This window comes from Lacerta agilis, chromosome 2 (genome assembly GCF_009819535.1).
Source record: "Lacerta agilis isolate rLacAgi1 chromosome 2, rLacAgi1.pri, whole genome shotgun sequence".
NCBI classification, from domain to species: Eukaryota; Metazoa; Chordata; class Lepidosauria; order Squamata; family Lacertidae; genus Lacerta; species Lacerta agilis.
Genome location: NC_046313.1, coordinates 30,946,265 through 30,966,207, shown reverse-complemented (window position 1 = coordinate 30,966,207; position 19,943 = coordinate 30,946,265). Strand labels below are relative to the sequence as shown.

Below are 19,943 nucleotides of genomic sequence, written 5' to 3'. Positions count from 1 at the left end.
GGATTGGGGTAATAATTAACTTTTAAGAGTGCTAATTTATCCAGCTTTTATTTCTTCTGACAGTTCCTGTTGACATAAGGCTGGGTAAAATTAACAGATATGCAAAGTCCAAACGCGTAAGACCTTTTGCCCTATAAGTCCAAGTGAAATAGTCTCCACACTGTTGGACAGGCATGGGAACCTGAGTAAGACCTGTGCACCCTGTTTTTGCCCCTCAGAACTCTTTATTTATTTATTTTTATTTTAAAAGGAAGTCAAGCCCATACCTCAACCAAGAAATTGCTTGAGAGTGGTTTATTTTGCAAGAGAGTAATAAAACGAGATGTTTACAGTTCCATCTATTAGCCTTCGGCAACAAGAAGGATTTAGATAGTGCTAAAAGATGAATTGATCGCAATGCTGGGAGCAGCTTTTAATCTTTTATATAATGGATCACCAGGCTGAGCCAAGACCTATTATAATTTAGAGGCAGCTTTTCATTGTGTTCTACTGGCTTTGCTGTGTCCTGAACATGGGTGAAATGCAGATGGCACATGCAATAAACTTTGAACATTTAGCTAGCCACATTAACTGCTTAATGATGTGGCTTTTCAAGGTTCGCCACAGTGCTATCACTATTGCTAAAGATCAAATGCAATGTCTTCAAAACTATACATCACATCTCTTAAAATCTATCTGTTCCCAGTTCAGTATTACTAGGTAAATCATGGAAACAGAATTAGACTATTGGCCCATGCTAACTTAAAAAATGTGTGATTGCATTCTGAACACTTTATACTCCTTGTCTTAGTCCATCATGTCCTGGGGACGTCCTCTAAACAAGGCTTTCCAGTGGGAATGGGACAACTGTTGGGGCAATGTGAGTATCCTGAGGGTACTTTGTCCCTTTCCACACCCCCTAAAGTCCTATGAATTGTTGTAAACCCCTGACAATAAAAGGATAATATCCCAGTGTCAACAGAGTTCAGAACCTAAATCATCTTTCCCTCAAATACAGTGCTGTAGTTACTTTGAAGACAATTTTGGAAAACTGGTGTTACAGATTTTCCTGTTCCTTTTCTGCTTGATTCCAGGTTATGTTTCAGTCTTCCTGATCATTACTACTTGCGCTATATGCCTATTGAGGCAACATGAAGGACAAAACTCCAGAAGCATCTCTGGAACTGCCTGACATGCATCAAATTCAGACTGTGGTTTGTTAACTCTTTAGATGTGGATGGGTGTTAACACGAGTATTCACTTACCATGTCCTTTTCAAAATGCCTCTGGTGACCCACTTCTCAGACTCTGAAGGCTGCTTCTTGCACCTCAAAGGATTGACATATTCATGGAAGGTGACAGTTTTGCCCAAGGGATTGTTGGGCCCAGCTTAGTTCCCACATCTTCCAAGTCTTGTGTTTCTCATTAATGGTTGTTTAGCATAATTGTAATTAGAGGTTATAATGTACACAGAATGAGTCGGTTCTATAATAATCTGTTATGGGGTGTGCATTAAATTTGCTTTTGCCCCCCCCCCCGTGTTGTAAACTGTTCAAACCATAGCCACAGTTTTGACTTTTTAATGTCATATTCTCATAACATTTACTGGTTTCCATAAATATTTCAGTGAAGTTTTCACTCTGCTGTCAATGTATGAAGGCTTGAGTTGAGTTCAAGCAGATTGGTACACCTCCAGAAGATCGCCAACGGAATGCATCCTGTAGAACACACCCAAGGGAAGCCCGAAATTGACGATAACAAACCAGGTGGAGTAGCCATAAAATGATTTCTCTATTCCATTCTCAAACACCGGATGCGCTCCAAATGATGGCATGATCCACAACTGAAAAGGGATGTGAAAAGAGCAAAAATCAGAGAATGTTTGTCAATCGCAGCTCAGGGAAGCGGGACAGTTAATATAGAGATACCTCAAGGTATTTTTTTGCCTTTGATTTAGGCCCCCACTTCCTGTTCCTCCTTTTCCAGTGACCTGAAAATCATAACAACCTTGGTTCCATGTGCCAGGGTTGTCTCCTGCTGCTAGTGTGATCCCATATACAAAGGTCCATCAATCCTCTTGTTTTCTTATCTCCCCACCCCACCCCAAGTACTGTTTTTCCTAGAAAGAGATGTCGGAGCTCACCATGAACTTCTCCCTCATTCTCTTAGAATGGCAATGACGTCCACCTGAGAGAAGTGTGCATGCACACGAAAGCTCATACCAAGAACAAACTTAGTTGGTCTCTAAGGTGCTACTGGAAGGATTTTAAAAAATTTTATATTGTTTTGACTATGGCAGACCAACACGGCGACCTACCTGCACCTGAGAGGTGCCAGAGCTGAGCTCCGGCTGAAAAAAAGCCTTGCTCTGCCCTTATTCTCATGCATTACGGATTTTAGAAGAGATATTTCATGGGTGCCCTAGGAGGTACTAACAGGCACAGTGGTGTCCACAGGTGGTGTGTTGGCAAACCCAGCCCTAACTAATATTAACTGCTTGTAGCTTTGAGAAATGTCTTTGTCTCAAAATAAGAGGGAAAAGTGAGGGCTGGTGGCAGAATATCTCAAGTTTAGAGATGGGAGCTACTCGTGCTCTTGGGCAGGCTTTGGGGCTCTTCACTACAATCCGCACGTCAGTTTTCTATATGCACTGAAGTCAAGCACTTACTATGATGTTGCACATGATCAAGAAGCTAGAGATCTCTCTCAGAGCTTTCCTCTTCCAGTTCAAATGGCTGTAGGTCTGGATATAGGTCTGTGAAGCTTTCCGGATGTCCTGCCTTCTCTCTGGGTTGCAAAATTTTGGGACGCTAGCACGTTCGCATTTCTCCCCTTCATTTGGATCTGCCTCCTTGTTGGCTGTGGATGAGACAGGCTCTCGACAGCCAGGGGATACAATCATGTGTTCACTGTGTGGGCTCCGGGTTGAGGTAGAACCATTCCTGGAATGTTCAGCCTGGCTGCGAGCTTCATTTACCGGCAGTGGCTTTCTATGGAGCCCCTCAATAATGAAGATGTTCTGGGTGATGTGCTGAATGATGAGGCTCACTGAATAGGCTAGGATGATGCTGTTCAACAAATCCGTCGGGTCTGTGGCCACGATGGCCACAATGGAAAAGTAAGAGATGCCGATCTGGCCTAAGGCTGCTCCCATGAGCAATACCACATCGAGGCTTCGCGTTGGGTTTTTTAGCGTGTCCAGCTCCCTCTCTTCTAAGCCATGGGTGATGGTTCCAATTAAGGCTCCTAGTGTCATTACAGGCAACAAACCAATGTAGTAGGAATAATAGAGAATGAACGCTTGATGGCTCGGGGAGGAGCTGGTGGCTTGGATCTGATACACCATGAAAATGCAGATGCCAGCAATCACTGCAATGATGCCCAGCAGTGGCCCGAAAATGACCCCATGGGGTTTGACTCTGGGCTTGGCACAAGTATTATGGTGCTGAGCTATGCGCCGGCCCACGTTCTTCCACATGACATAAAGCATGGAGCAGCAGATCAGGCAGTATTCTGTGTTGAAGGGGTACAGCAAAATATAGCCATTCTGGAAGACCTTGCAGCCTGTTGTGTTGGAGCACTTGCAGGAGCTGGTCCCATTGCCTGGAATAAGATGGGGAGAATGGCAGGATCTTATTAGAAGACTTCTATGAAGTTTCCACATGAAAAGGTGCTGGAATCGAATGCTGATACTCAACCTGCACGGGGCGATTCAGTCTTAACCCATCAATATTGACACACGTTTCTTTTTGAAAGGCACATGACTCTATTTCTGTTCTTGGCTCCTTGTGAATTACACTCTGTGTGTTTTCTGCTCTTGTCTGTTTAATACTGGCATTTTAAGTTATCAGGACAGGCACAAAGTAATCTAGTGGTTAGACTACAGTTTGTGACACTATGAGGAAACTGGACGTATCTGGAGCCACCAGTCATGGTACTGCTGTTGGACCATTCTCCCCTCTCTCCTACTCATTGAGGTACAGGACCGGAACTCTAAATTCTGCAATAGAGTTGGGAAAGGAAGCATCAGATTGACTGGGTTTCTATTCCTCATATAGGTCTACAAGAAGCAGGACCTCTCCACCCCCCAAATTGTTTTGCATCTAGAAAACCATTTGTATTGTTGTACAGTATTCATGTTCTGCTTTTGGGCTTGGCTACGTTGAAAACAGAATGCTGGACTATAAATGATCCATCAGGGCTCACTTAATTTCAGTGAGCAGATAACCCACCCTTCTTTCCGATCACCTAAGCTATCAATAGAGTTCATAACCTAGGTTAGCATCTTATTGCATGTAGCATCTTCACAATCACACTTTGTTTGTGTGGAAATGTGCAAAGCTTTCTGCATCTGGCATGTTCCCCATTCTACTTCTCTACCCTTTTTAAGAGGATGAAGAATGTATCTTGTTTTTGGATCTCTTGCCCACTTTAAAATAAAATAAAATAGAGAATGAACCTTGCCTTCATCTCTCTGCATGGTATTGTTTTGTTCTGATTCAATTTCCTTGTGAACTGAGTCATCGGTCACTGCTAAGAGCCACAGCAAGAGGTTAATGGCTAAGGTCAGCATTAGCCCACATCTGTCAAAAAAGAAACACATTTATAGTCTTTTGACACCAGTCTTTTATTAATAAAGCTGTATTCTACCTGTTCTCACAGTATTGCTATTCAGTTCTCTTGTTGGTAACTGAATGGGGAACTTGGCTGACCTTTCAGTATATGATATGAGTCAACATAGCAAAGTTAAGGGCTCATCCACACTCCTGCTTGTCCCATGCCCAGAAAGCACAGGTCCAATGGATTTTGGCTTTTCCCGGGAAAACCTGCTCTCTGTGGCTGAATCAGAGCAAACTTCAGTCTGTGGAAAGACCAATTGATGTTTTCTCTGATTCAGTGGTAAAGAGTGGAGTTTGCCTGGGGAAAAGTGGCAGGACAAGCGGATGTGTGAAAGTCCTTAGTTGTGTGGCTAACGCAATACAGCTCCATGATCCCGTTCCAGTTGTGGAGTCTGGCATCGGGAGCAGAGATCAGCACCCCGAGGGCTTCCTCTTTCATTAATGAAAAGGTTCCTACCTAGCCTGCAAAGCTGCAGAATAAACTTTGAATGTAAAAGGTGTTTGTGAGTGAGAGAATGAGTAGGAGAGGGAGAAGAGGGCTAGCCCAAGAGAAACAACCTAAACACCTTTATGCCATTTCCTTGAATCAACCTCTGATCATAAAACTTCACTAAATACAGTTTGGGCTGCAGACAACTTAAGTTCTACTCAACGTAGACCCATTGAAATGACCAATTCTTAGTTATGCCTGTTAACTTCTGTGGGTGGGTCTACCCTTAGTAGGGCAACAACAGGATGCAATCCTATATAACGAGTGCTAGATTCTGCACAGCAAAAGCCTGCTGGATCAGGCCAGTCACCTATTTGGTCTAACACACTATTCTCACAAGGGCCAGCCAGAAGCTTATTGAATACCAGTTTCCCCAAAGCAGGACTTGAGTGCCAGTCTCCCCACTCGCGATTCCCGGCAACTGGTATTCAGGGGCCTACTGTGATGGTAGAGGTAGAATACAGCCATTGTGGCTAGTAGCCACTTATTGTCCATGAATTGGTCTAATCCTCTTTTGAAACCATCTCAGTTGGTGGCCATTGCTACCAACGGGAGCAAATTCATAGTTTAGCTATGTGTTGTGCGACAAAGTACTTAATTTTGTTAGGGGTGGGGAATTGGTGGCCCTATGAGATGCTGTTCTCTCAACTGTCTTTATCCCTGACCATTGGCCTTGTTGGTTGTTGGTGCTGATGAGAGTTGGAGCCATAATATCTGAAAGGCCACAGGTTCTTTCATGTGCGTACCCGGGGGGGGGGCAGGGGGGCACTTGCCCCCCCGAAGCAAAAATAATAATAATTAAATGGTTATCGGCAGCCTAAAAGGAAAAAAAGCTCTCCTAGAAAAGCTCAACTACTGGTCTTTCCCCCTCCCAAAATCTAAATAACAATTGAGCTCTGCCGACTGGCAGCCGGCCACTGCATGTGTGTGTGTGTGTGTGTGTTGCGCCGGCTGATCGTTGCAAAGGAGCTTTGGAAACAATTCCCTTGCATGGTGAGTAGTTCCTTTGCGAGGGCTGAGGATCCTGGGAAACTGAGTTGTTCAGCCATTTGGGGGCTTTCTGTTTGGGGGGGGTATGTTTTTCTGTTTTTTGAAGCTGTTCTTGTTTGCTGTTTACATAATATGGTCAGTAATCTAAAAATGAAATGAACCCCTAAAAAAAAACGGGGCATTCCTCATCCCCAAAAAAGGTCAACAACTTTGAGCTGAACCCCAAAAAACGGGGGTAGATCACTGCTGAAAGTAGATCACAGTCTCTTGGGAGTTGGCCACCCCTGGTATAAGACATGTAAGTAGAATAAAAATTAATTTTAAAAAAATTCAAGCAAATAATTGTAATAACTACCTTAATAAAGCACTGCTATAATTATATATAATTTTCCTAAAATTTTGGTTTCATTCGCCTTTCTGTGCTGAAATGTCACAACCTGAACGACCATGGCTTGCCCCCCCCCTAGTTTTGATCCTGGGTACGCCCCTGGGTTCTTTGCCTCTGTTATGAAGTGATTCCCCACTGCTCCCCTTTCACCATTATGATTTGTAAGGGTTCCATGCTGCTTCTGTTTTCCTACCTTGTGAAGTTGTGGTGAACCTGGGTGCAATCCTTTGCATGGCACCATATAAAGTAAGTCTGAAATCAATGTAGAGAGGAAAATTAGTGTGGCAGAAAGAATGAAAACAGTTTTGTACAGATGGACAACATGTAAAAATCACTTAAAGGCTTTCTTACAATCAAGCAGTATATATACCATATTTTTCCATCTATAACACACCCCCATTTATAAGACACTCCCTATTTTTGGGGACTCCAAATTAAGAAAACACCCCTCAGCACTACCCATGTATAAGACGAGCCCCAATTTTAACCTTTTTTTTTTTTTTTTGGTTAAAAAAAAAAACCCAAGTCTTATGCACGGAAAAATATGGTAAATCTTGTTAAATAAATAAAACATGTTGCTTGTATTTTTGTACAAGTGATTGGGGTGCAGTACTTTCCTTGCCCTGGGCACTGGCAATTCAAGCTACGCCACTGGGAGGGAGTGGGCCACCTGTTCTGTGTTTGGCTACAGATACTTGAATGTAACCTTGTTAGCATTTGAACATCTCATGAGATATAACCAAATTCTACACTATGGGTCCTGAGATCTAGCAGCAAGTTTTTGTCTATGTGTGGATAATTTCCGAACTGCTCCAATTTTTGTCTGTTTCTTAGAATTACCAAGCAATGCCAGGTACAAAGCTGCTAGTACTTAGTAGAAAACTGCAGTTTCGAAGGGCACTTTTGTGTAGGTAGTGATCCTGTGGTTTTCCCCTCCCTCCATGTGTGTTGTAATTTTGCAACTTTGTGTTTTACCTGTCTGCCCTCTTCCCACTTTGGGAGTCTCCTGCTTGCTGCAGTGGATAAAATGTGAAAGGACCAGATTGGAAATGGGAGAAACAGCAGCTGGTTCCCCCCACCCCCCGCAAATCTAAAGGTCTGGGAGAAAACTCAGGAGTTGAAGGCAAGCAACCGTGTGTGTGTGTGTGTGTGTGTGTGTGTGTGTACACGCTGTAGTGTGTGTGGGCTGCAGCAAAAGCAGGAGCTAATACCTGAATGCAGATGAAAAGGATTCCTATGGATGGGAACAAAAGGGCCACCTGGGATTTACACTGAATATGGATAATGTTGTACCCAATCCGGAACATGTGCAGGAGGACACTGCAAGTGCCAAACAGGATTAGAGAACCTGTATGAACACACAAACCAACCATATTTTATTAAGAGCAAGCTAATAAGAACAGTCAACCTGCGAGGTGCGGGTCCTGTTTCAGCCTGAGCACTGCATTCCCTTCTGGGCAACCAGTGGTGGGTGGGGGACAGAGGCAAAAGTGGGTGGAGCATTGAATGCAAATTTTACCTTTGTACAGGTGGCTGCTTTCTATACACACGTTCCTCTCCCTTGCTTGTCTAGTTAGGAGGTAGACATGAGTGGAGTTAGAGGATGCATTGCAGCCAGGAAAAAAAACACTTGTAGTGTGTGACCAGGGGAGAGTTCCAAGGGCCAGACAGAAGGACAGGGAGGGCCACATTTGGCCTCTGAACCTGAGATCTCCCACCCCTGGTATTTAATAAAAGCATCTTTAAAAAAACAAAAAACCAAGCACAGTGCAGAAGGGAATGCACCAACAAGGTGTGCGAACGTCCCCAGAACATCCCCAGAGTTTTTTAATCTGTACTTCTTATGCTGCCTAAAAACAATTAGTGAACCATCTATTCTAGAGCTTCCATAGCCCACCATTAAGGTTTTCCCCAAGATGTGATATCGCCCACCTGAGAAAACAGGTACTTGGGCCTATTAACCAGGTGGGCGCCCTAGAGGCTGTGCTTGGATCCTGGTATGTGAAGTACTCTAGAACTGACACATTGTCAGGATGTTGGAGGTGTCGGCAGCACTGCTTACCTTTCACCCACATGGGCCCTGCATGGGCATCCCGGTACAAGATAGCATGTGGCTTCCTCCTGGTGAACAATAAATAGCTAGCCATCCAGCCTAAGGCCAGGATCTTGAGGATGGAGAGGAAGATCCAGACGTCTTCCAGCGTAATGACCACCTTGTTGAAAATCATGCTGCAGATGAAGGCACTGCCCAGGAACACCACGTTCATGGCCATCAGTCCTGAGAAAAGCCGCCCGGCCTTCTGGGCCTGCTTGTCGCGGAGGATCAAGGAAGAGCAATGACGGTGTAGCCACGACTTCTCGTAGTTGATCTTCCAGCCCTCTGGGTTGGGGGAAGCAGTCTCATCTTCTCCAGCTTCCTGGGGATGGTGTCTCTGACGCGCTGTTGCTTTGATATCCATGGCTGAATGATGTTTGGCTGCTGGGTAGCGTTTGCTTTTAATCCTCCTAGACATTTAACAAAGGTTGGGTCATTGACACCGTAAGTGCAGGACCAAGAGGTGGTGGTTGGGCTAGACTTGACCAAGTCTTTACTCCAAAGGAAGCTGCAGACGTTAGTGGGATAGGTTCAGGGTGCTTCGTATGAAGCTGTCTAACACTAAGATCAGCGATCTACTTCCCTCAGAATTGTCTATACCAGATGTGGGAAACCCTTTTGATCCTGAGAACTATTTCCTCAGGGGCAACCTTCTAGATTATTATGATTATGATTTTCAGGCACTGCTTTTCTTATTCTACGTGACTATTAAAGGTAAATTAGTTCTATCCTCTGTGAAATCTATCTCTCCCTGGTTTCCTGTTTCTCAAACCCCAATCCTTAAAAACAAATCAGAATTGGTTATTTAACACGCTGCTATTGTTTTCCGACATAAACACACCACGACGGGTTTTATCGGTTTAATGTGTCCTCATTGGAAACCGACCAATTACATTTCAAAAGGAATGTTTCAAATGCATCCATCTTCTTGTCACCAAGCTCCCAAAGCCACAATGTTTCTGGGATCCCTGATCAACCCCAAAGCAAATCCCCAGCAAAGAAGGGAAGATCCAGAAAATGCAGTTTAAGGAATGTGACTTCACACTTCTTACCTCACACTTTATCACTGGCAGCTTCAGCAGGAAAACTGGAATAATGGGAGACTGTCTTATCCTACATCTTCCAGGGAAACATAACTAGAAACAGGTAGTAGTAGTAGTAGCAGCAGCAGTAGTAATAATAGTAATAGTAATAAAAGGCATTCCTTCTCCAGGGCTGTGAAGCCTTTTCCTCTCAGAAGGACAGAGAAATAGTCACAGGCAAGCAGAGCTGCCAATAAAAAGTGTAGTTTGCATTGATTTTTCCCCCCTGTTTACTTTGGGGATAGTCGTGTCATTATATTAATTACCAGGCTGAGAGGTTCATTAGAGCTGGAGAGTCCAACCAATGGGATCCAACCACCCTCATGTACACCTGCCTGGTCACCTCACGTCAACAGTTTAAGCCTGCAGCACAGGATGTGCCGAGTGCAAAACCACAAAGCTCCATGACTAATGCCGCCGAGGCTGCAATTTGAAAGGAATCCAGGACGCGAGAAATGGGCCCATTCTAGGCTAACTGGATCGACTGAAGTCTAATCGTTGTGGACAGCTACATGATCTGAATCTCTGGCCCATGTTCTTCAGAGGTTCAGAAGCTCTCCCTTTGTTATCTTGGACTCTTGTCTATTTTCTGTAATCCCTTTGAGGAAAGGTTGCTTGACCAGAACAATGGAAGATTTGCAATTAGATTAAAAGTAAAGGGACCCCTGACAATTAGGTCCAGTTGTGTCCGACTCTTGGGTTGTGTAACTGGCCAAGGGAGCCGGCGTACAGCTTCTGGGTCATGTGGCCAGCATGACTAAGCCACTTCTGGTGAACCAGAGCAGCGCACGGAAACACTGTTTACCTTCCCACCGGAGCGGTACCTATTTATCTACTTGCACTTCGACGTGCTTTTTAACTAGGTGGGCAGGAACAGGGACCGAGCAATGGGAGCTCACCCCATCACGGGGATTCGAACCGCCAACCTTCTGATCAGCAAGCCATAGGCTCTGTGGTTTAACCCACTGTGCCACCCATGTCCCTGCAAGTAGATTAAGACATGGCTATTGGTAAAGATGGAGCAAGGATCAAACAGGGTTTGATTTCTTGACCTGCATTGGGACAGGAGGGGAGGGAGGCAGTGGCAGGTGCTCTCCCAATGTCCTAGCAGAGCATCCCTTGTTATCAAGGCTGAAGCCCCATCTGCAGTATGCATTTTAAGCAGTATTGTAGGCCAGGGAATGGCTGGGCACTGCAGAGGGGGGGCTGGATGCTGATAAGTGGGTGCCGGGAGAAGGGGAGTTGGAGGCTGACTTGGAAGAAGGGATCCGTGACCTGGGGGAATCTGTAACAGCCAGGAGATGGGAGTCAGAGGCAGGAGAAGCTGCAGGATAGGGGAGTAAAGATCAGGTGCAGGAGGTGGGAGAGAGAGGCCAGGCTGCTGTAGAGTCAAGGCCTTCCACACCTCCTGCCCCCAACATCTCCTGCTCCACTGTCTCCCAGGACCAGAACAGGATTGGAAAGGGAGAAGCTGAAGGTTACATGCAGGTGGAAGTCTTTGCCTGCTTTCACACAGCAATGTGTCAATAAAAAAATCAGATGATAGGAAGTTTATGTAAAGCATCAAGATTTGTTCAAGTGGGTTGCATAGATGCTAAAATATTTTGGAATATAATATGCCTAGGACACTCCAGTACGCATCGCTTCATACTGCTCTCACCCACAGATAATTGCCCCAATGACGTTTTGTCAATTAAATCACCTTTTCTGCAGTGGGTTTTTGTCTGTTTCCAGAAAACTTTCCCCCCAGTTCTTATAATCAATAGTCTCCAGCTTTGTCAGTGATTTGGGTGGTGACCAGGGATGGAGCTTTGTCAGTGATGGTTATCCAGTTAGGTCCCTAGATACATTTATGTTTGTGTTTATTCTCTTTAAGCACCAAGTGAAAGTTGTTTTGTTTAACCAAGTTTTAGCATGAGCAGGGGGAAGCTACAGAGAAGCAGGCAGAGGGCCTTCTGGGTAGTGGCACCCTCCCTGTGGAAGGCCCTTCCATCAGATGACAAGGAGATGAGTATCTATATAACCTTTAGAAGACATCTGAAGGCAGCCCTGTATAGGGAAACTTTTTGAGGTTTAATGTTTTATTATATTTTTATATGTGTTGGAAGCCTCCCAGAGTGACTGAGGCAACCTGGTCAGATGGGCGGGATACTACTGCTACTACTACTACTACTACTACTAAGGTAAAGGTAAAGGGACCCCTGACCATTAGGTTCAGTCGTGTCCGACTCTGGGGTTGCGGCACTCATCTCGCTCTATAGGCCGAGGGAGACGGCGTTTGTCCGCAGACAGCTTCCGGGTCATGTGGCCAGCATGACAAAGCCGCTTCTGGCGAACCAGAGCAGCGCACAGAAACGCCGTTTACCTTCCCACCGGAGCGGTCCCTATTTATCTACTTGCACTTTGACGTGTTTTCGAACTGCTAGGTTGGCAGGAGCTGGGACCAAGCAACGGGAGCTCACCCCGTGGCAGGGTTTCGAACCACCGACCTTCTGATCAGCAAGCCCTAGACTTTGAGGAGGACACAGGACAGCACCAGAGAGGGGTGTGACTTGGGAATGGGAGGGCTTGAGTGCTTCATATGGTCCTTGGGTCTGAGATTCCTCACCCATGTTTTAGCAGTGTTTGACTGGATTTTGATATATTATGACACCACCGCTTGTGGTCTCTTTTGTAATTCTGTTAATATTGCCTTTGTTTGATAGCAACATTGTTTTAAACAGTGGTTTCAAAAGCCACGTTGGGGACCAAAGAGACTCCAGCCCAGGAGCTGCCTGGTTCAAGCCTTGTTCCCAGGTAAGTTCTGGCAGACACTGTCAGGTAGCAGAAATCAATGGCATCTTTAAGACCCCCTCCCCCAACATGGTCATGTTGCTAAGGGTGACACACAGCACAGTGATGTGCATTTGGCTCTCATTTTCCCAATCACGCTGGCTTTCTTGTCCTGTCTGCTGGGCAATTGTAACTGCAAGACCCCTGAGGCCGCTGTATCTTCTTCTGAGACTGAACTGTAAAACAAATGCACACATGCGCCACACTCTCAGAGAAATTGGGGGAAGACAGCTTGTGTGGTTCTTGTGTTGTCTAACAACGCTGACACACCATGGGCAGCTAAAGTATGAGAGCTTTCTTATCGTTGGCTATTAGCAAGATTAGAGCCATTGTTAAGTAATTAGACGGTGAAAGGTCTCGGCTTTTGTGTTGGCCTTGGTTCAGTCACAAGCGACTAATGAGGCCGCTTAACACACCTTTTCTGCAGGGCTGGCCTGAAGCAGAACAACAAATGTCACTCCCCACACCGACCCCAAAAGTCAGAGAGTGGCTGAGTTATTTTGGCATCTGAGGCAGGACAGTTCAGATGTACCTCTCTCTGTCAGTATACATATAACAATGCAGTTAAACTTCTTAAGGGTCTGGTGAGTTCCGTTTCAGTGTATCTGAAGAAGTGTGCATGCACACGAAAGCTCATACCAAGAACAAACTTAGTTGGTCTCTAAGGTGCTACTGGAAAGAATTTTTTTTTATTTTGTTCTTATAGTTCGTTGGCCTTCTGTGGTAATCCAAAATTAGGGGCCTGAGGGCCACCTCATGTAGAGCTGGTCGTGTGGGTCTGCTCTTGTAGGCGGAGGGCCGCTGAGTTGGCCTGCCGGGGCCTGGCTGGTGCCGGTGCAGCCGCCGCCGCCGCAATGCGCCTCCTGCGCTGCCTGCTGAAGGGCCATTCGGCGCTGGCCGGGGCGCCCAAGTACACCGAGCACTTCAGCAAGTCGTGTGGGGCCTTTCTGTAAGCATAAATGTATATGTGTTTGTGTAGACATGAGCTGCTCCCCTGCCAGCTTATTTGCCCATAAACTGAGGCAAGAACGAATAAAACCTTGGCTGCAGCTTCATACCAATGAGTGGGCATTAAATTAACTGCTGCTGGCACCACTAAGTATCTCACAACTTGCAAAGCCCAAATGCTACATGTTAGCCCAAATGAAACGGTGTTGTGAGTGCTTCTGAAAGAATACCACCCAAGTGTGTCTATGGATAGCAGCGTGCCACAAGGACACTATTTGAGATGTTCTTGTTAGGTAGGGCAGAGGGAAATGGCCTGTCTTGTTAATCATGTTGGATCTTGAAAACTTTATAGGCTGAGAGCAGCCCTGAAATGTACACAGAACACTACAAGCAGCTACACACTAGCGAAGCCTCTGCAAACCTGATGCCCCTCTCTGGATGTTTTGTACTAGAATTGATTGTGCTCGCTGGGGCTACTGGGGTTTTTGGTCCAAAACATCTGGAAGGCACCAGGTTGGCGAACACTGAGCTAGGGCCTCCTGCAAGCAAAATGTCATGTAAGGACCATCAGCAAACAGTGTGCTTAACTGTGTCCTTTAAAAACCTTCTGCTTAGTTCTTTTTTCTAAAATCTTACTCCCCATCTTTCTGTTGAAACTCTCAATATGAGGTAAACAATAGATATTTGTAAAAAATGCATGATAAAAAAGACTTCAGAGATCAGAAGAAGACAGCCAATATAAATTAAACAGTAATTGGGCAGGTAGAATTCAGGAGGTGAAAGAGACCAATATTTGCAAGCTGAGATAGGGCCGCTAGAGATGAGGCTAAGCAGGCCTCCCTCAGGAGGAAATTCCAAAATATAGGTGGAACTCTACAGAATGCTCTCTCCTGCGTGCCAGCCAAAGGCAACTCAGTTGTCTCTTTACAAATGCTTGAGGAAAGCAGGGCTTAACTTCAGAAAACAAAATCAGGTTTCCTTGTACAGTACATTTGGCAATATAACCAGGATTTAGATAATGAACTATGGTTCGCACTGCCCATGGCTATGTATAATGTCTGCAGGGGCCAGGGGCGTAGCAAAGGAACCATGGCCCTGGGCATGGATTTTTGAGGGGCCGCGAAGCTGTTTTGGTGATTTCTTCTCAGCAGCCTCAGTGCCCTATCCTAGGGTGTGTTCACATTAGCACCTTACAGTACAGTGAAGATGCTTTCCCCTTGACAGAATGGGATGCCTTTACCCTGTGCAAGAGTGTTCACACTTTGACTATAGGTGAATTAGGAGTGGCTTAAGGGCTCCATTCGATGTGAAGCTGGTTTAAAAAACAATGCATTAAACAACAGGATCTCATAATGAAGTACAGGATCCATATGCATGATGGGTAATGTCATGCAAACATGGATTAAAAATCCCAGCACTCAAAACAACGTGAGTGCCCATTAAATGGGAATGTGAACACAGCCCCACATAGCCCCGTATCTGAAACCTAAGAGGTTTTGGAGGGCATGTAAGTCCCTACAGTGGGAACCTTCCTTCCATTAACTTATGCTGACTCTTAGGATTCCAGCTAAATTATTTTTACTACTGCACAAAAAAATTGTTTCTTTCCCCCAGCTGTATCCATGGAAATATAGACTCCAAACTTCTAAATTACTTTCGGTATCTGACGCAGTAAATCAGCTCAAAACCCAACCCAACCTTAACCCTCTGCATTGATCCTTAAGGCATTTCAAAAGAAGAGAATAAGTTCACCCAAATCAAACACATGATTTTCATTTATTTGTTCATTTTAGATTTTCCAACACTCACCCTACATGTTTTAAGCAGCAAAAGACATTTCGTTACATGATTTTTTAAAATCCTGGCAGTGCGTGTAGGTGTGTACCTAGTAAATCTGGATCTACAAACATTTTTTTTGGGGGGGGGGGGAATGGAATCAGCTGACGGAACCATCACCTCTACTCTCCATCTTAATGTTGTAGCTGTGGCTTCCAGTGGAAGAATGTCACTAAACCATGCCATAGATTTAGGTGGGCTAAATTTTAACCACAAGTGTACGAGTGTCTATCTGGGCTGCTTACATGTTGACAGTCATTCAAAATTCATGGGGGCGGGGATGCTTGAATAACAACCGAAAAAGAGCAGGGATATTCTAACTGAATGAGCCTCAAGACTTTCAAATGAGAGAATATTCCCTGTATAGTGTCTACGAAGGATTTGTAACAGATATGATGGCCCTAGCCAATATGGAAGAGCATCTTGAGCAGGTTAGGCTTTCCAAAGCTTTGCATTGGATTTAAACAGCCTTACACAACCCTGATGCACTCCAGATGTCTTGGACTACAATTCCCACCAGCCCCATCCAGGCCAGACAATGGCAAGGGGTGATGGGAATTGTAGTAAAAAATAAAATCAACCCAGAGCCCTCTAGGTTTGGAAGGCTGGACTAAAAGCTGATGGTGGTGGAGACTGTGAAAAGAAAAGCCATCAAATCCCGCTGTATGTAGGGCACGTTTGCAGACACCTCACCCAATAATTTTCAGTCAACTTTGAAGGCCAAGCAAGGGTAACAACAAACACCCCACTTCCTACAACATCTGGGCTGAGGAAGAGGCTCTGACCTTCTTAGTCATGTCTGCACTTTAGGCACTGCCAGTGTATTGAGTTCAATGGTGATTGCCTCAATGACCCCATTCAATCATGTGTGTGTGTGTGTGTGCGCGCACGTGCGCTGTCAGAATGAAAATCAATAAATATTTTTTCATATAAAAATAGACTCGTTAAAAAAATTATTATGCTACCTTTAAAAACTAACATATCTTAATACCCTCTTGAGAGCAGAACCCTACACTCTTGCACGCTGCAGGCCCTGATTCAGGACAGCAAGTAAGTTTCACTGAAACCTCTGGGACTTCAGCCTTATACTTATCGCGTGAGTTCCAACAGGGTCATACTCCCCAAGGCCGTTAATAACCGCTGGATTTAGTCTCCGTGGAGGGGGAACAACAGGAACCTACAAAGTCATCCAAACTACTGCGGAGTGTTTAACTGGCTTCAACACTCACTTGATTCTTCTTTCAAACTGACCTTCCCTAGACTGGTTGACTGAACAGGCCTTAAACTTGACCAGGAATTAGCCTCAGGCTACAAACAGTCTGTGTCAGCATTTTGTGGTGGTGGTGGTTGGGGGAGAAAAGTAATCAAAGATGAACAACCCTTAGTAGGATGAAGAAAAGGAGGCACTTAAATAGAACGGGAAAACACACAAACAAACAAAACTTCTAGGGTACAGGTGGGCTATTGCCAGCCCACTAATCACAAGGGTCTGACATCCAAGTGAAACTCAATCTCCCCCCCTCCCCCAATTAAGTGCATCATCCAGTCCTGGGAGGGGCATGATAACGTGGGTCCTTATAAGAAACTCTTCATTGTTCCGATTAAGACATGATGTAGACTTCCAGTAGGCTAGCCACTGCATGCATTCTGTAGAAGATGCCAAATGGCAGGCAGATGTCCACAATGGCAGCCCACATGGGATAACCGTAGAATGCGAGCTCCGTTTTGTTGTCAAACTGTGGCCGGGCTCCAAATGCTGGCATGATCCAGAGCTGTTTGGGAAAAGAAAAAGAAAAAAAAATGGCACAAGAACATTAGGAATCTGTAAGTACTCTCTGTATTACATAGTTTATATCAGCAAGCTATAAAGGGCGGAAACTAGGCTTTACATGAGACCGGGAGCTCACTTCTCAGTAGCATTTAAAAATAACAGCACAGGAGATGCAGTCATGCCATGCATTTTTCCCACTCGGCGGGCTCATCCACACTTCCCTTTGTGCTGTTTTATAGGCACAGATCCAGGATTTCCAGGTCCACGTCTGAGCACTTGTTTTGGTCCCACTGTTTTCCCTGGGAGATCTGGGTTTTACCACTGAATCAAAGCAAAGGTTTGCTCGGATTCAGCAGAAAAACGCCGGTTTTCCAGGGGGAAGCAGTGGAAGGAGGTAAAACGGCTTGGAAATTCTGGATCTGGAAATCCTGGACTTGAGCCTAGAAAGCATGGCACAGAAGGAAGTGTGGGGGAGCCCTTTGTAGAAAAAAAATTACAGTGTAATATACCACATTTTCCGTCTATAAGACGCCCCCATGTATAAGACACCCCCTATTTGGGGGGACTCTGATTTAAGAAAATGGGGGTAGATGGCCCCATGTATAAGATGCCCCCTAATTTTTGATATTATTTTTAAAGGAAAAAAACCTAGTCTTATACACGGAAAAATACGGTACGTTTTGTTAGCAGAGAGAGAGAGAGAAAATGCACTGTTACTAGAGTTCCATGTCTCTTGTTACACCTAGTTCTATCAGAGACTCCACTACACACCCTACAGCTACATCTTCTGTCACACATGAAAATGTGTTGGTGTAATTAACATGACCACAACTGGTTATAAAATGAAATATTCAAGATGTACATCTACATTTCCCCCTCTCAGAGCAGGAGTTCCTTGCATGCTTTGCTGCCATGTATTCCCCCCCCCCCCGAAGGAATAATAAATTTTCCTATTTAATTAGCTGCTTTACTTACAATGGCATTCCCCAAGAGCAGGAACACTGAGATCTCCTTTAGGAATCTTCTTCTCCAGTTCATTTTCTTGGAGGCCTTAAGGGACCGCCTCGATTCAGAAGTCTGAATGGCTAACCCTGGCAGTGTGCTGGGCGGCAGGGCACTCAAACTCTCAGGGACACGGAGCGATACTGCATTCATATTGACAAAAGTGAGCCCATAGATATCCTTCTGCTGAGGGCCAACTTTGTCTTCCTCTTCTGGGGGTTGCCGGTGTAGGCCTTCAATGATGAAAATGTTTTGGAAAGTGGGTTGAGCAAGCATCAGCAGGGAATAGCTCAAGTTGAGGGCATTTATAGTGTCCCTTGGTGAACTGGCCACTGTGGCCACAATAGAGTAATAGGAAATGGCATATTGCCCCAAGGCTGCACCCATCAATAATGCTACATCCAAAGTTCTGGTTGGGTTCTTGTGATGGTCCATGTCCCTCTTGTCAAATCTATAAACGATGGAGCCTGCGATGCAGATGGCGGACATCAGGCTCAGGCAAACAATGTTGAAGCTGTAATACATAGTGAGCACCTGGTCGGTCCTCTTAGGGTCTTCCTTTGAATTCACCTGAATCTCATACACAATCAGGACCGCTATGCCCGTCACAAGGACCAAGAACCCCACAATGGTGCCCAAAAAGTAAGTCCTTCTGAAAAGCTTGAACTTCAGCTGGTGGATATGGTTGTCATGGGGGTCAATGAGGCGGCCAACGTTCTTCCACATGACGTAGACCATGGCAGAAGCAAAGAGGCTGTACTCGATATTGAAGGGGTACAACCAGTAATAGCCATTCTGGAAGATCTTGCAGAATTGGCTTTTGCAGGCACAGTTTTCTGATGGCGAGGCCGCCCTCATCATTAACAGAGCTGCAACAAAGAGAAAACAAGCTTGTTAGGGGCTATTTACTGCTCTTGTTCTTTAAACAAAATAGGACTCTGGTAAGAAATGAGCCAAAGATTGCAATATCTATGAATTTTGTTGGAACGGGATTGAAATGAGAGCTGCCACTTCAGAGCCATCTCCATGATTCTTTAAGTCCTCTCAGAACTCTACAGGTGCTTTTGTGCATTGCATTTACCGGTATATCTTGCTTTTCCTCTGTGGTGGTCAAAATGATACACACAGATGCCCCCCCCCCAACAACTCTGAAACTAGTTAGGCTAAGAGGTAGGGTAAGGGGCAGGTGTGTGTGTGTGTGTGTGTGGTTATTTTGAGTTTCTTTGGATGCTATCATCCTCAGAGAGGGATTCTGAGAAGCGCCCTTAGGTTCACTCACACAAGCCCATGCTCTCCCCCCCCCAACCCCTTTTTACAGGAGCTAAATGAGAGACTGAATGGCTGACTACCCTTTTAGAAACAGTTTATTTTCTTGGGGGCTGGGAAGAGTTCTTGTTCAAATAACAGCAGGCCTCCTTTGTTGGTGATTCACTCCTCATACTTTCCAGAATGGAGTAAGAAGACCAGGGAAGGGATGGGAGCATGTGCGGCTGAGGCCTGTTCCTGATGTCTTCCCAGGAACAATCTTTTAGTTTGTGAGTTGTGGTGCAGAAGGGGGACAATAATCTATGTAGCACCTCACAAAACAAAGAAACCACCACCACCACCCAACTAATTTTTCCTGGCCTTGGAATGTTCAGGAGATAGGGCAGAAATGGGCTGGTTAAGAAGTGGGGACCCTAATTTCAACCTTACTCCATGGAAGTTTCCACTGAAGTCCGCTTTTGGGTAAACTGCTCTTTAATATATATGCAAAAGTAAAAGAAGATTGTAAAATGATCCACTGTGAAATTGCTGCTCTGTTCACTGCACTGTAGGCATGTCCACACATTAACATTCAACAAGCATATAATCTGTGTACATAAAGAGTTGAGCTGTACATCTGTAGAATTATTCACATATTAACAATCA

At 45.0% G+C, this 19,943-nt stretch overlaps 2 protein-coding genes across 2 annotated transcripts in view; both read right to left on the bottom strand.

The window, feature by feature from the left end:
• Positions 1-1,545: 1,545 nt before the first annotated feature.
• On the bottom strand, positions 1,546-8,947 carry OTOP3 (otopetrin 3). Its single transcript, XM_033139264.1, has 6 exons — positions 8,529-8,947; positions 7,678-7,814; positions 6,660-6,718; positions 4,444-4,562; positions 2,648-3,582; positions 1,546-1,822 (listed from the first exon to the last, which is right to left on the bottom strand). The coding sequence occupies exons 1-6, from the start codon at positions 8,923-8,925 to the stop codon at positions 1,652-1,654; spliced, it is 1,818 nt and encodes a 605-aa protein (XP_032995155.1). The 5' UTR covers positions 8,926-8,947; the 3' UTR covers positions 1,546-1,651.
• A 7,212-nt stretch (positions 8,948-16,159) lies between these two features.
• The window catches only part of OTOP2 (otopetrin 2), a 43,568-nt gene continuing 39,784 nt past the window's right edge, over positions 16,160-19,943 (bottom strand). The window contains exons 7-8 of the mRNA XM_033139262.1: positions 18,006-18,901; positions 16,160-17,031 (exon numbers count right to left, since the gene is read on the bottom strand). Coding sequence (XP_032995153.1) covers positions 16,861-17,031; positions 18,006-18,901 — 1,067 coding nt within the window. The 3' untranslated portion in view covers positions 16,160-16,860. The remainder of the gene's footprint in view (positions 17,032-18,005; positions 18,902-19,943) is intronic.